General features: G+C 40.1%; 1 protein-coding gene and 1 long non-coding RNA gene across 2 annotated transcripts in view; one reads left to right on the top strand and one right to left on the bottom strand.

The window, feature by feature from the left end:
• Positions 1-216: 216 nt before the first annotated feature.
• The window catches only part of LOC309601981 (lens epithelium-derived growth factor-like), a 92,253-nt gene continuing 75,613 nt past the window's right edge, over positions 217-16,856 (bottom strand). Inside the window, exons 14-17 of the mRNA XM_082335242.1 lie at positions 16,082-16,183; positions 15,652-15,871; positions 11,162-11,273; positions 217-355 (exon numbers count right to left, since the gene is read on the bottom strand). Of these exons, the coding sequence (XP_082191368.1) occupies positions 307-355; positions 11,162-11,273; positions 15,652-15,871; positions 16,082-16,183 (483 nt within the window). The 3' untranslated portion in view covers positions 217-306. The remainder of the gene's footprint in view (positions 356-11,161; positions 11,274-15,651; positions 15,872-16,081; positions 16,184-16,856) is intronic.
• LOC309602014 lies at positions 1,201-6,613 on the top strand. Its single transcript, XR_014230615.1, has 3 exons — positions 1,201-1,296; positions 5,585-5,810; positions 6,494-6,613. It is a non-coding gene; the product is annotated as an uncharacterized lncRNA (long non-coding RNA).

The following is a 16,856-nucleotide window of genomic DNA, read 5'->3' as shown; positions in this document are numbered from 1 at the left end:
CTCTTTCCCGCTATTAACTGGACAAACATACAGGAATCAGATTAAAACATGCAACAGCTCTGTCTCCTGTTTTCTGAATGTGATTTTGAGATGTGTATTGCTTATTAGTACTGGATAAAGCCATCAGCAAAGCATTTAAATACTTTTCAAATGAAGATTAAAGGGGCTGTTATTCCACAAAATTTAACATTAAAATACTATGCTTATAAAATTTTTAAAACTTTTGGTCCATAGATTTCAAATGCAAAACTTAATAACTTTTATTAAAAAAAAAAAAAAAATATACTCCAGTGGCATCATTTCTTTTCAAAGAGATTCCTTTGGATTTTCAAGCTCTCTCTCTTCACCTGATGTTCTAGAAAAATAATAAAGCAACATTAATAGCCATATAAAGAATTTTAGACATAAGTCTTATTTTAAAATTAATTGACCTGGAATAAGACTAGAATCTCAGTGTGTTGATGCACATTCAGCAGTAGATGAAGTTTGGAAGACTGAAGCAGTTAGTGATGCCAGCTTCTCTCCTTGAGAGGACTGTGTGTCCCCCCCAACACCCCCACACACCAATTGAGCTCAAGTCAACATGCCAAGCTGTGAACTGCAGTTATTCAGGATCTGATTTGTATTCCATTCAGGCGTTCCTGAATAGTAAGCCAAACAGTTTTTTACTGTAGTTCTGACACTGGTACCAGTACCAAACTTAATGCCCTTGGAAGTGTAGCAGATGGAATCCAATATTCTTTTTGTGCTGGAAAAAGAAAAGGAAGTTTGTGTTGACTGCAGGACCATGCCATCAGCAGCGTGCGCATTCAAGCTTGTAGCTTCCTTTCACTCCAACCAGCACTAGAAAACTTTTCACATCCTCCTTCTGGATTTTAGCAGTGGGGTTTCTTCCGCTGAGTTATAAAACCTGAATGACTGCAGCATATTGCTCCAAGTTGTTTGCAGTGACCATTGCAACAATCATTTAAGGTTTACTTTCCCCTTTATAAACAGAGTGCTTTGTCCCAAATATTTATGAATTTTTATCCAGAAACTATTGGGCTTTTTATGCATCCTTACTCTACTAAACTAGGGTTTTTTTATTTTTTAGTGGTTTAGAAATATATTTTATGCAATATTTTAGAAAGCAAATAAGAAATAGCTGCTTTACGGGGAGAGGGTCTATGGTTTTAATTTGTGAATTGCTTTCTTTAAATTAGGCTGAAAAACAAGCTGAAGCTGCGGAAACTGCAGTGGTAGCAGCTGCAGTGGCTGTGACTCCAAAAGTAAGCCCTAAAAGAGGAAGACCAGCAGGTAACTTTAAACAAAAAGGAATTTTATTTATTTTTCCCCATACAAAATAACTTAATAGAGATGGTCAGAGGATTTATTGCCCCCAGTTCTCCGGAGTATTACAGAATATTTCCTAATATGTAAACTTCCAATTTTTTTTTTTTTATATATATATATATATATAAAAATATATATACACACATCTAAACTATCCTACATGGCAACCTGAGGTATTTAGCAATTTAGCACATAAAGGGCCTTAAAATGTTTATGGTTATGCTGGGTCCTCTGAAATGAGGATCATTGTATTCCCTTGCAAGTATCACCTTTAGGAAAGCCTCCATAGGATTCTGCTAACTTACAGACTATGCAATAAGACCTCTGTTTCACTGTGGCTTCACAAAGGTTTATATTAATCAAAGATGTATACAAATGGTACTTAAGTTGTGTTAGAATATCCATAAAACAAGTTTTAAAAAAAATGGGGGGAGGGAGACTGTCTATAGGAAGAGCTCAGAGGACAGTAAAAACAAGTGAAGAGCTGGAGAGATTTTGCTGAAAAGACGTTTAAAGGAAACCTCTGTAGACCGATAGACAACTGAGAAGAAAATATAGCTATTAGAAGCAGCATGTAATTTAAAAGATTTTGCTAATAGTTCTGCAGTACTTGTTTGTGAAAGTAGCAATGATTTAATTGCAATTCTTATGGCAAGTTTGCAAGCATTCTTGAAGGAAATGTTTTAAATTTGTTTACTGCTAACATGGGGAAAGTTATTGGAGCACTTAAATATGCTATATGAGCATTTAGTCTGGGAAACAGATAATTTAATACTTTATACTCACCTGTATCTGGTAGTAGTATGAAAATAACTTTTAGAAAGCGCAACCATAGTTAGCTCCCAAGGCAAACTATTTAAGACTAGGTGTGAGGAAATGAAGTATTACCTTAGTACTTCACCCACTTTCATTATATTTATTAAATGAACATTTTTAATATTTTCATGTGTGTGGGATTATATTGATCTTTCAAATGAATTGTGTTTATACAAGCTATTGTCTATAAGAGCAGGAAAGGACCTTTACAAGAGATGCTTTGGCACCCTATGAGAAATGTGTTACTAGATGATGTACTGTGCAGCATTCTCTTGCGTTAATATGATGCATGCATCTCTTGCTTAGCAGTGCTCCACACTAACAGCAGCAGCACTTCAAACACTGGGCTGTTAGGTTTTTTTCCTAACAGAATGTTCACTGGGATTAGCAGATAAGCATGTTCCATAAATTTCAATCCATAACGGCAGCATACTAAGTATTTTCATTTTACAGAGTTTGAAGGGTATAAACATCAAGAAGGTAGATAAACTATTTAGCTCGCTTTAACACTGAAACATGGTGAAATTGAGAGAATGTAGAACTGTGCTGTATACCTCGGTGTGGTGGTAGAATTTCTTGACACTGATTTACTCTCAGGGAAAGGGATGGAAGCTCCATGAAGCTCTTTACTACTACTAAATAGGCTGAGTTTAGATTTGCACACTAAATTATAGAATCATAGAATCACAGAATCATTAAGGTTGGAAAAGACCTCTGAGATCATCGAATCCAACCATTAACCTAACTGCCAGGTCCACCTCTAAACCATGTCCCTAAGCACCACATCCACACATTTTTTGAACACTTCCAGGGACTGTGATTGCACCACTTCCCTGGGCAGTCTGTTCCAATGCCTAACCACTCTCTCCGTGAAGAAATTTTTCCTAATATCTAATCTAAATCTCCCCTGGCACAACTTGAGGCCATTTCCTCTCATCCTGTTGCTTGCTGCCTGGGAGAAGAGACCGACCCCCACCTCACTACAACCTCCTTTCAGGTAGTTGTAGAGAGCGATAAGGTCTCCCCTCAGCCTCCTCTTCTCCAAACTAAACAACCCCAGCTCCCTCAGCTGCTCCTCATAAGACTTGTTCTCTAGACCCTTCGCCAGCTTCGTTGCCCTTCTTTGGACACTCTCCAGCACCTCAGTGTCTTTCTTGTAGTGAGGGGCCCAAAAGTGAACACAGTATTTGAGGTGCGGCCTCACCAGTGCCAAGTACAGGGGCGCTATCACCTCCCTGGTCCTGCTGGCCACACTATTCCTGATGCAAGCCAGGATGCTATTGGCCTTCTTGGCCACCTGGGCACACTGCTGGCTCATGTTCAGGCGGCTGTCAACCAAGCACCCCCAGGTCCTTTTCCGCCAAGCAGCTCTCCAGCCACTCTTCCCCAAGCCTGTAGCGTTGCATGGGGTTGTTGTGACCCAAGTGCAGGACCCGGCACTTAGCCTTGTTAAATTACTTAAGTTTCCCCCCCCCACTTATTATTGTCTTATTATTCCACTTATTATTCTCTTGTTTCAGGCATGGTGTTTTTTTTTTTTTTTTATTAGCTGTGTAACATGAGGCAGGGCCATTCTGACTGCACTGGGTGGAAAAGGCACAGGAACAGATGGTTTAAACCTCTTAGACTGCTATCTTAAAGTACCAGAGTGTTGGTTGAGATTTTAATTTTTCAAAGGGATCTCGATTAAACTTTGATACACAGTTCCAACATTTGAAATTTTTTAAATAGAGTATTTACCCTACTAAGTTTGACTCAAGTGTTTCTTCTCTGTGTTGACATGAGAAACAATCCTTTTAGATAAGGAACGGGTGGTGGCTGTAGACTAACCTGTTCTTTTTATATAATTAGCTACTGAAGTAAAGGTTCCAAAACCAAGAGGGAGACCCAAATTGGTGAAACCACCTTGTCCTTCAGAGATCGACATGTGAGTTGGCTTTTTATATAAAATGCCTGTCTTTATTGTAACCCAAGTGGTTGCATTTGATGAGCTGTCATGACTTACTGAGTTCCTGCCCAGCATTCTCTTTGTAGTACTCAGTATAAGTTGGATGTTGCAGTCAGGATGGGTGGACAACCAGATGGGTAAAAAAGTGGTTGGATGATTGGGCTCAGAGGATAGGGGTTAATAGGTTGTTTTCTACCTGGAGGCTGGTAACAAGTGGAATACTGCAGGGGTCTATCCTGGGACCTGTCCTGCTTAACATCTTTATCAATGACCTGGAGAAGGCGACAGAGTGCACTCTCTTTGAGTTTGCAGATGACAGCAAATTGGGGGGGGGGTGCCGTCAATACACTTGAGGGCAGAGCTGCCATCCAGAGGGAACTAGACAGGTTGGAGGAATATTCCATACCATATGACGTCGTGCTCAGCAATAAAAGCTAAGAGAAAGGAGGGGGAGGAGGGGCATTTGTTATTAAGGCATTTGTCTTCCAAAGCAATCGCTACGCGTACTGAGGCCCTACTTCCCAGGAAGTGGCTGGACATGGCCTGCTGATGGGAAATAGAGAATAAATCTTTTTTTCTTTTTTTTTTTTCTTTTTTTTTTTTTTTATTTGCTTTGTGTCTGGGCACAGCCTTTGCTTTCTTTCATTAAACCAGCTTTATCTCGACCCATGAGTTCTTCATCTTATTTTCTCCCCCTGTCCTGCTGAGGAGGGGGAGTGACAGAGCAGCTTGGTGGGAGCAGCTTGGTGGGCACCTGGCAGCCAGCCAAGGTCAACCCACCACAGCAGTAGATTGAGAGAAGTGATTATCCCCTTCTATTCAGCACTTGTTAGACCACATCTAGAATCCTGGGTCCCCCAATACAAGAAAGATGCCGACTAACTGGAACGAGTTCAGCAGAGGGCCACCAAGCTGGTCAGAGGGCTGGAACACATGTCCTATGAGGAGGGGCTGAGGGAACTGGGCTTGTTCAGCCTGGAGAAGAGAAGGCTTTGGGGGAGATCTAATAACAACCTTCCAATACCTACAAGGAGTTCATCAAGAAGAAGGAGCCAGGCTTGTCACAACGGTGCATGGTGGGAGGATGAGAGGCAACGGGCATAAACTGAAACAAGAGGGGATCAGACTGGATATAGGGAAATACTTTTTCACTCTGAGGACAGTCAAGCAGTGGGGCAGGTTGCCCAAAGAGGTTGTCCAGTCTCCATCCTTGGAGGTTTTCAAGACCAGACTGGAGAAAGCCCTGAGTAACCTGGTCTGAACCACCCCCAGCAAGGGATTGAACAAGAGACTTCCGGAGGCCCCTTCCAACCTGAATTATCCTATGATCCTATGAAATGAAAGATCTAAGAGTGAGCCAACTTTGTGCAGGTGGAGTATTTGATAATAAAAACTAGAAAGTACATCTTCCTGAATTGAGAGTTAGGTTCTCTTTTAAACTGGGTATAGATAATGAATATGAAGCTTAAATAATTTACTGTGTTTTAGTGTTCATGAAGAGGAGAAGACAAAGAAAAAAGGACTGGAAGAAAAGCCCAAAAAACAAGGGAAAAAAGATGAGGAGAGTCAGAAGGAAGAAGACAAATCGAGGAAGGAATTTGATAGAAGAGAAACAAAGAGGGAGACCGAACCAAAAAGGAGAAATACTTCCCAAGTGGGTTCTGCATCAGCATCTGATTCTGAAGAGGATGAAGGAGAACATGAAGGTGATAAGGTATATTGCTCTTTATTGACTTACTTATTGTAAAGAACAGTAGTTCACTGAAAATATTTCTTAGAGCTAATACTAGGTCTTCAATTTTGTCTATTAAGTGTTGGAGCCTTGTGTCTGGCTAATATAGATGCATGTCTTGGAAATGAGAAGTTGCAGAATTCCTTTCTGTCAAATAATCTTTTCAATAACTTTTAGATATTTACAAAGAAAAAAAATTTCTAATACTTTATTTTTTTAAAAGATGGATTTAAATGTAAGTGATTTATTGTAGCAAAATTTTGTTTGTTTGTTTGTTTGTTTGTTTGTTTTTTAATATGCTTACTTGTACGCATATATTTTTTTGCCCTGAGTGTTGAGAATCTGTGGGGTCTGTGAAATACATTTTTGAGAGATGGGAAGCTGTCTCTAGCTGATCATTTGGGAATGGCTTTGGGTTTTTTGGTGTTTGGGATATTCTTCTCCATATCTGAGAGAAAGCACTAATAAAACTCAGCTTCTTATCTGCACATAAAAGATTTGGATTTAGTTACAGAGGAATGCTAACTCTCATCAGGGTGTTTCATAGACTAGAGCAATAATGTGTAGACATCTAGAGCAGGTAGGTTTAACTATTAATGTTTTTGATGTTCAGTAATCTAAAGACTCCTCCTCTCTTCTCACCCTAAAATCCTAAATAAAAACAGAAGAAAAAAGGAGGGAGAAACTTTCAAGGAGCTCATAGAAGAAACATGTTACAAGGCCAACATGAGAGAGAACTGACAGAAAGAAAGTGTAAGCAAGAGGAGCAAATGGAATCTGAGCCGTGAGTATGTTTTAATACATAGTGTCTGTACATTGTGGTAGTACTTTGAAACTAAGAGGAGGCCCAAAACCTAACAAAATTCCCCATTGGTTTGCACGGTGTTCTGTGTCCTCCCTCTGCCTTTTTTTTTCCCAAGCATTATTTAACTTTTTAAGTGGAGAATAAAAAAGCTCTTGTAAATCAATATGTAGTATTGTGGAAGGATGGGAAAAATTGAATCCAGAAATTAAGTGATGTCAGTCTTTCAGTGACTTAGATTTCCTAACAGTAGGACAGAGTTGGTGGGTTCTGTTTAGAAGTATCCTGAGAATACCTGAAGCTAACTCTCTTGTTCCAGCAGGGCCATCTATTACATTTTAAGTCAGTCTTGAATACACGAGACTGAGATTTATATCAAAATTCTATAGCCATGAATTAAGTTGCTCAGGTTATGGAATACATAGGGTTCCCTGGAAAACACTTCCTTCTCTGTCTGGCAGCTGGAGGCTATACTATCAGACAGAACAAGGAAGAAGTTATGATTTATGCTACTCTGGCTCTGCAAAGCCAGTTGAGTAATATCAAGCAGTTTGCAGTCAGAAGATAAATTATCACAAATGAACCAAGCATTAGCATGGAGAGAAGATCCTGTCAGAAACTTAGGGGGTTAGGACAGCAGGAAGAAATCGATCTGACCCATTCTCAAGACCTATTCCATAAGCGGGTGAAGAAGCCACCACCATGAGATCGAGATGTTACCATCCACACAGTTCTTGGGAAGGAGGAAGAAGGGGGAGAACAAGGTAAAAATTCTGGGAACTAGGAGAAGGAAATGGTCCCCTTCATCTATAACAATAAAATTATAACCTTTCTCTATCCTTTAACAAGAATCTAGATTTACTTCCCCCCCCCCCCCCCCCCCCCAAGTGATTTCGTCTCTTCCTTGTCAGTTATTCTTTCTCTAGAAACCTAAACACACTTCTTCCTTGGGGCAAACCTAAACTTTTCCAACGTCCCAAAGACACTAAATTGTTTTCATAATTTCTGCAATTCTTAAGATATTATTATGTAAATCTGACATGCTTTTTGATTTCTGCAAGAAATTGTCATGTGTTGTTTTGGTTATCGTAGAATCATAGAATGGTTTGGGTTGGAAGGGACCTTAAAGATCATCTAGTTCCAACCCCCCTGCCATGGGAAGGGATACCTTCCACTAGATCAGGTTGCTCAAAGCCCCATGCAAGCTGGCCTTGAACGCTTCCAGGGAGGGGGCATCCACAACTTCTCTGGGCAACCTGTTCCAGTGTCTCACCACCCTCACAGTAAAGAATTTCTTCCTAATATCTAATCTAAATCTACCCTCTTTCAGTTTAAAACCGTTACCCCTCATCCTATCACTACACTCCCTGCTAAAGAGTCCCTCCCCATCTTTCCTGTAGGCCCCCTTTAAGTACTGGAAGGCCACTATAAGGTCTCCCCAGAGCCTTCTCTTCTCTAGGCTAAACAACCCCAACTCTCTCAGCCTGTCCTCATAGGGGAAGTGCTCCAGCCCCCTGATCATCTTCATGGCCCTCCTCCTCTGGACCCGCTCGAGCAGGTCCATGTCTGTCTTGTGCTGGGGGCCCCAGAGCTGAACACAGTACTCCAGGTGGGGTCTCACGAGAGCCGAGTCTTCTTTACTTTTAAATAGATTTCATATTTTATGCATCTAGGGAACTATACAGAGCTCCACTTCAGTAAAAGTAAGGAGCAGTAGCTTATCTTAGTGACTGTGCGTAGTTTAGATCATACCCGATGCCTAATTATTAAGCACAAAACCTAATATTGATAAAATGTGAAAAGATTTATTTTTCTTTTTGCTTTCTTGCAACTTCCTCTGTCAGCATAATGGACATAAATTGAATTTTTTTTAAATCATTATTTTCCATTTTTCTGGTCTAGGTAGCTACCTCATTAATATTTGTTAGGCAAACTCAATTCAGTGCTTTGTATGTTAGACACAGTCTTGCTTAAAGAATGTGAGTCTGTGCAGGTACAACTGTGTTGCTCCTCAGTCTACTGCCAAATTTGTGCCAACATCCTCAGCTATTCATCCTCTCCAGTTGGTAAAAAGAAACAAAGGAGCTTGTTGAACAGTGTTGCAGAAAAGACCTTGACTTTTGCTGTTTTAACATGCATTACCAACTACAGCTTTTCTTAGTACCAATGAATAATTCAACACGTCCCAAACTTTAAAAAGATAACTTAAGGAAACAGCATATATGCCTATCAACACAATTGAAAGTAGTTCTTAAGCACAATCACTTGGAATACATTATTTTCTAGAATGCACAGAATCATAGAATAATTCAGGTTGAAAGGGACCTCAGGAGGTCATCTAACTTCAACCTCTGGCTCAAAGCAAGATTAGCTATGGGATCAGATTGTTCAAGTACATATTCAAAAAGATATGAAAGCATCTTATCTCTAGTTAACAAATGGAGTAAAGTTACAGCAACATTTAAAATACAGAACTGAAGAGACATTTACAAACCATTTGCTCAGACGCAATACTCAGTGCTTAGAGTGTTTTGTAAATTCATGTTTTGCTCATGTTTACTCTGCTTAATGGTCTCCTCTTTAAACAATTTAACACTGCATATGAAATTGTAAGCAAGTTTCACATGACAGAAATATAGTTTGCAGATTGTTCGAGTTTTAACATGTGCAGCATATGCATTTCTCAGCATGAAAAGTGTACCAGTTTAGTCAGAGTGGTAAGCTTACAAGTGGACTTTTACTGCAAAAACTGTAAACTAACATTGGTTTAAGCAAGATAGGTTTGTATTATGCACACGTTGTTTGATAATGGCTAATCCAAATAAATTGCTCTTAAGTAGCCATACAAGGGTTTATGTAAACAGGTTTGATTTCTTCGTTTAGATGAGTCAAACAATGCTAACTGGAGCTTAGAGTTCAAGCCAATGCAAATACACACTCTCTCTCTCTCTCTCTCTTAGAGAGAATAGAGGGAAATGTATATTGGCAGAACATAACACTACCACTGGCTCAATCCTTGGAAGATATACTTGCAAGTTTTAAAGGGCAAAAGCACAATATTGTGCTGGAATATTTAAAGAAATATATGAATTAATTTGCCTATAGTTGCTTGTTTGAGACAACCTGGTCAAGACATCTTGTGCAAGTATGTGAAGTGTTTGTCTTCAGTTTCTTTTGACTAGTAATGACCACTGGTGTGTCATGTCTGCAGCCAAATAGCCTTATGCTTTTAACAGGAAATAAAAAGGGCAATCTGACTCAGTTTGTCTCTTGCCACTACAAAAATCCAAGTGTTGTCAGGTTCTGTAGAAACAAGGAAGTGAAACAGGTCATGAAAAATGTACCTTGGAGAGACAGTTATTAAAAGTGTCCATTTGTTTTCAAGTGATTGGCCACATACGTTCCACTGTCCAACCGCTTCATTTACAATTTCAATTAACTCAGATGCCACACCACATTAATGTCATATTGATTTTTGAACAACTCATTGATTTAAGCACAGTGCTGTGTTGCATAACTTGGGTTCAGAACCTGCACTGATCTCTTATTTATAAAAGGTACTCCTTTAGTACGCCACTCATCCAGGCAAAACAAACATTTGTAATTATCATTATTTAGCTGAAAACTCCCAAATGACATTTTTTAAAGCTGTCCAATCAGAAACCAATAATTCCAAGACTACCTCTGGAGCAAAATCAAATCCCTGTTCATCTAAAAGAAGAGAGAAAACATAACTTAAGTTTACCCTACTGCAATTAATAGTCAACATGTCCCACAGATTTCTATGCAAAGTTTTAGCTTCCAGGCAGCCAAAAGGAATGCTGGACACCACAAGTCTCTCAGACTCTTTCATGCTTCTAAAATCAAGGAGAACGCTGATGACAGTATAGCTTCCCCCAACGAATACTGCTGGACAAAAGCAATCTGTGAGCACTGACTACAGGAGAAGAACTACTCCTTGAAGAAATGTACATGTACAAATTCAAGCATTCTTATGTATATTGAACCAGAACAGTTTAATTTGGCAACTTTATACACCTGTCACACTTAGACAGAGAGTTCTGAAATTTCATAGGCAGAAGTTCTAATGCTAGTTAACTATATTTAGGCAATTCTCTTACATTGTATTTACTTGCTTACTGAATAGAATAAGAGAATTTGCAAAAATTTGACAAGTCTCATGAGTTTCTGTGCAATATGGTCCAAGCTTCCTTTGCTTCTAGCTTAATACCACTCTAGAAAGAATATACACTCTAGAATATACACTCTAGAAAGAATATACAGAACTCTGTCCCACCTCAACCTTCTAGCCTACTAGCACAACATCCTATAGAAGTTCCTTCTACCTACACTATAGAAATGAGTGAAGCATTTCTTCTAAAAATTTGTTCAAAACTAGAGTTGAATTAACATACTATTATATTTCTATAAAGTTGAGAAAAAATCCTGTAAAGAAAACATTAATTAAATATAATTAAGTAGCTTCAAATTAGAAATGGTTAGTTCAGTGAACTTACTAACATTAACTCACTTTTTCTTAGTGCCAACTTCATACTTCTCTTTCTTTTCCTCAGTGTTCTCTCCATTCTGTTGTGATTGGTTGATGTCCTTAGTTTCAGACCCTCCATTTAGTGTCTTCGCACCTTTAAAACAAAGGGGAAAGAATCAGCGCTGCAGGAAGCAAGAACAGCAAAATTCTGTCATAAGAAGCATCAACTCCAACACTACAAATGTTTTTCCTATAATCTTGAAATCTACCAGCTGAAGTTATTCTTGTGGTTTAACCCCAGCCAGCAACTAAGCACCACACAGCCGCTCGCTCGCCCTCCCCCTCCTGGTGGGATGGGGGAGAGAATCGGAAGGGTAAAAGTGAGAAAACTCACAGGTTGAGATAAAAACAGTTTAATAACTGAAATAAAATAATAATAATGGTGAAAACAACAACAACAACAAAAAGAACAAAACCCAGGAAAAACAAGTGATGCAACCACTGACCACCCACCAACTGATGCCCAGCCAGTCCCCAAGCAGCAATCACTGCTCCCCGGCCAACTCCCCCCAGTTTATATACTGAGCATGACATCATATGGTGTGGAATAGCCCTTTGGCCAGTTTGGATCAGCTATCTTGGCTGTGCCCCCTCCCAGCTTCTTGTGCACCTGGCAGAGCATGGGGAGCTGAAAAGTCCTTGACTGGTGTAAGCACTACTTAGCAACAATTAAAAACCATCAGTGTGTTATCAACATGATTCTCATACTAAATCCAAAACACAGCACTATACCAGCTACTAGGAAGAAAATTAACTCTATCCCAGCTGAAACCAGGACAGTATCCACCCCTTATTCCATACCATCTACGTCATGCCCGGGTCTTACACTTTCCAATACATTCCAATTAATCACCACCACTTTTCCCATCCTTTGATATATACACACATATATCATGCCCTTAGTCTATGGGCCATCCCTCTAAAACGTTTGTTGAGTTCATTTAGTCCATGACTTCGGGCTCCATCTGTCACAACAGTCTTTCACGGCAGGAGAGAGGGTGTGTGGTGTTGGACTGTTGCATGCTGAAGCCAGTCCTGGTTCTATCACCACTGCACTTTGTTTGATTTCCTGAAAGTTCATTCTTCATTAATTTGGGTGATTCTGTAATACCATTGATATGGCACATAGTAATCATTGAAGTGATGACATACAGTATTATATAGCAACAAACATCATACAATTCAGTTCATTGGCTATTTTCACCCAAAATCAAATCCCCTTGAGGTACACATCGGACTTCCCCATCCTCCCGCATCACCCACCAAGTGCACCCCGGTCCTTGAGCAAAAGCAATCCCAAGAATGGGTTTGCCTTTGCCCGAGGCAGGAAGAACCCAGACTGTCTTCCCCGTCATATTTTTAATGTGCACTACAGGGAGTTTTTTGGTTTTTTTTTTTTGCTTAGGGACATGGTTTAGTGGTGGACTTGGCAGTGCTAGGTTAACGGTTGGACTCAATGATCTTAAGGGTCTTTTCCAACCTTAACAATTCTATGATTCTATGACTTTATCCCCCTCTACAGTATGTAAAAGTTTTGACTGGGCAGGGCCAGCTGGATTGGCAGATCCCCTACTGTTGACTAACCAGGTGGCCTTTGCTAAATGTGTATCCCAATGTTTGAATGTCCCACCACCCATTGCTTTCAGTGTAGTCTTTAACAGTCCATTGTATCGTGTGATTTTCCCAGAGGCTGGTACATGATAGGGGATGTGATATACCCACTCAATGCCATGCTCTTTGGCCCAGGTGCCTATGAGGTTGTTCTGGAAATGAGTCCCGTTGTCTGACTCAGTTCTTTCTGGGGTGCCATGTCGCCATAGGACTTGTTTTTCAAGGCCCAGGATAGTGTTCCGGGCGGTGACATGGGGCACGGGATATGTTTCCAGCCATCCGGTGGTTGCTTCCACCACTGTAAGCACACGGCGCTTGCCTTGGTGGGTTTGGGGGAGTGTGATATAATCAATCTGCCAGGCCTCCCCATATTGATATTTCAGCCATCGTCCTCCATACCAGAGAGGCTTGAACTGCATGGCTTGCTTGATTGCAGCACATGTTTCACATTCATGGATAACCTGTGCAATAGTGTCCATGGTCAAATCCACCCCTCGATCACGAGCCCATCTATATGTTGCATCTCTTCCTTGATGGCCTGAGGTGTCCTGGGCCCACTGAGCTAGAAATAATTCACCCTTATGTTGCCAGTCCAGATCCACTTGAGCCACTTCTATCTTAGCAGCCTGATCCACCTGCTGGTTGCTTTGATGTTCTTCAGTGGCCCCACTCTTGGTTACATGAGCATCTACGTGACGTACTTTTACAACCAGGTTCTCTACCCGGGCAGAAATATCTTGCCACAATGCGGCAGCCCAGATGGGTTTGCCTCTGCGCTGCCATTTACTCTGCTTCCAATATTTCTTCTTGTGCATAGGGGTGACTGATACCGGCACGGGCTGGTTTCCTGGTTTAGCTGCAGTGCCTGTCGCCGGGGTCGGAGTAGCCGCACTGCCTGTCGGTTTGTGTTCCCTCTCTTCTCCCTGAGGGTGCTGCATAATATCGAGCAGTGTTTGGTAGATACTAGCCAGGGCCCAGCACAGTGCGATGAGTTGTGCCTCTTTGGAATAACCACGGCATTTTTCTCTGAAGCATTCTATCACTTCATCAGGATCCTATAGTTGTTTGGGAGTGAAGTTCCAGATCACTGGAGGTGAGAAGTTCTCTAAGTATTCTCCCACATGCCGTGCCACCCATGACTGTCCAGCCTTGGGGCAGATCTCTGGGTAATTTTTTAAAACAGTTTTTTAAACCTAAACAAGACCTGAAACACATTCAGGAGACATAGCAACAGGAGCATGCTGGTTTGAACATCCCAAGGATATTAAAAATTCTCGAGAGCTGGTGTAACTAGCCTGAAGGAGAAAGGGAAGGTGAAAGAACGGGGGAAAGCATCCCCCCCCCCCGTCTTCCCCATAGATTGGTTCTCCGAGGAGAAAAGGTGAAGAGTGTCATTATTAATAATTTCCGAGAGATGGCGCCCGAGGTACGGAGATGACAGCAATACCAAATACAAATGCCAAATGAGTTTTTTGACTCGTAATATTATCGTATCATAAGTCGATGTTACACAGTATAGTAAAATGATAATCCTGATCCATCTCCCAGAGGTGATAAACAGCACCGCAGGGAATGCATATTGCAAGTGAGGAATTACATAATACAACCATGCGAACAAATAAAACAGCATTGTGACCAGCGACTCTTAGACTAATATAATGAATGCTTAAAACAAATTTATTTTAATATGCTCTGGTCACATCTGTCGTTATCTCAACCCTTTGTGCCCCACGTTGGGCGCCAAAAAGGACTGTCGTGGTTTAATCCCAGCCGGCAACTAAGCACTACATAGCTGCTCGCTCCCCCTCCCCCTCCCGGTGGGCTGGGGGAGAGAATCAGAAGGGTAAAAGTGAGAAAACTCACGGGTTGAGATAAGAACAGTTCAATAATTGAAATAAAAGAAAAAAAAAATAGTGAAAACAACAACAACAAAGAACAAAACCTAGGAAAAACAAATGATGCAACTGCTCACCACCCGCTGACTGATGCCCAGCCAGTCCCCAAGCAGCGATCGCTGCCCCTTGGCCAATCCCCCCCCAGTGTATATACTGAGCATGACGTCATATGGTATGGAACAGCCCTTTGGCCAGTTTGGATCAGCTATCTTGGCTGTGCTCCCTCCCAGCTTCTTGTGCACTATAGCAGCTACTAGGAAGAAAATTAACTCTATCCCAGCCGAAACCAGGACAGCTATATATAAAAGCAAGAAGAGATATTATGATGACTTTTAAGAATTCAGTATACCTCAGTTCCATACATTGCATTATCTAAATAAAATGAGCAAGCATATAAAATATTGATGAAGGCTACAGTTTCAAGGTAATTCACAACACATTTCAAGAGAAACTCAAGAACATCGGAAAATTAACTTGAGAAGTATTAAGTATATGACAGTTAATCTGAAGTGATCAGCATATATTTCAAGAGTGTCTAAGCAGGAGGGAGTCCTGGGCCAGAGCTGCGGGAGGAAGCAGCCACTCATATATCCCTTAATGACTTGAACTTGGCTCACAAAGTAGTGGAGATTGGATACAATCAAGAAACTAAAAATGAACTGTGAGGCTAACTGAAAGAACTATTTTATTTAAAACACCACATAAAATATTAACTATGGAAGCTCATTCAGCTATTATACTCCTAAAAGTACTCCAACTGAATTGACTTCAGTACTGATCTTCCTTCCCTACTCCCATGATGCAACTTGGAAGATAACTGCAGTGTAATTAGTTACTAAATAAATCCTACTGTACTATAAAGTTCATTAAAAAATATAGCACAAACATAGCTGGTAACCTTTCAGCCTCTGTGCTACTATAGTGAAGTCACCTGGGGAGAGTGGGATGAAATACACCAACACCTACCTGTTAGTTCTTTTTCCTTTTCTGTTTTTTTGGTTGGACCTTTCTTCCAATGTTCTTTGTTTTTTTTGGTTTCCTCATGCTGCTTCTGCTCAGCAAGTGATTTATTTAGTACCTGTGAGAGAACAGAATCTCCTTCTCCAACTAGAAACATGGTCTTGAACTTGTTATAGAGCATTGTAGATTTTTCCATGATAATTTGGCTAACTTTGAACTTCCGTATCTGAAAATGAAAAGGTAAAACAGTCAACTCCACTTATATATATACATATCTACTTAATCTCAGTAAGTGCTATATGAAATTCTTAACTCGTGTTGTTTAGACTTGAAGTGAAACATGCTCCAAAGTAGTAAATAAACTTGATGTCAATTAAAAAAAAAAGTTTCCTTTTTTCCCTTTTGAAGTTACCTTAAATGAATTTGCAAAACTCACCTTCTTTAGAGTCAAAATCATCTCTGTATGTTTTTGAGCTTGTTGCATTGTGACCTGAAGGGAAGCAAGCTCATCAAGAGCCTCAATACACCTGTTCACATCCTGTATATAAACAGAAGTTTGATTTGAAGACTTTGTTTAAATGCTAACAATCTTTGGTAGTCACATTAAGAAGACAAAAATATAAAATTGAAGGCAATGATGTTGAGTTTTTATTTCCTGTTCTTGGGGGAAAGTAGCAAAAAAGCAAGTCAGACACTGCTTAGATCTCTCTTGAAAGAGGTGAGATTTTCACTCATCAAATTATATACAAAGATACTCAAGTTGTAGAAACCACCTGGGTACTTGGCAGAGAAAAAGAAGGATTCAGGACTACTCTCAGTAAAATATTGTAGTTGCCACACTTAGTCAGTGATAAATACAACAATGAAAGCATCTTTGCTATAGCTCTACAACCAATCTTATAAAATCTTCTAATCCAGGCAAGAATAAGTATATCTCTGTGAGCTTTTATTTCAAGTATTTTTACATTTTAAGTGAATTTACTATCTGGAGTTCAGCTGACAGAAAAATATTTAAACTGAACCATTTTTCTGAGGTGAAAATTTTTAAATTTAATATGAATTACTTTGAAGTCAGAAAATTTTTATAGACTTAAGAGTTGGCGGTACTAGAAACAAATGTTTTATTCTTTAGCATGACAGCACAAACTCTTAGACTGAGTTGAAACTGCTCACTACTTCTCATGCTGCTAAATGCAGAAGCCACTTCAGTG

The sequence above is a fragment of the Platalea leucorodia genome (genome assembly GCF_965183815.1).
Source record: "Platalea leucorodia genome assembly, chromosome: W".
Lineage (NCBI taxonomy): Eukaryota > Metazoa > Chordata > Aves > Pelecaniformes > Threskiornithidae > Platalea > Platalea leucorodia.
Note: the sequence above shows the minus strand (reverse complement) of the source record. Positions and strands in the feature narration are given on the sequence as shown.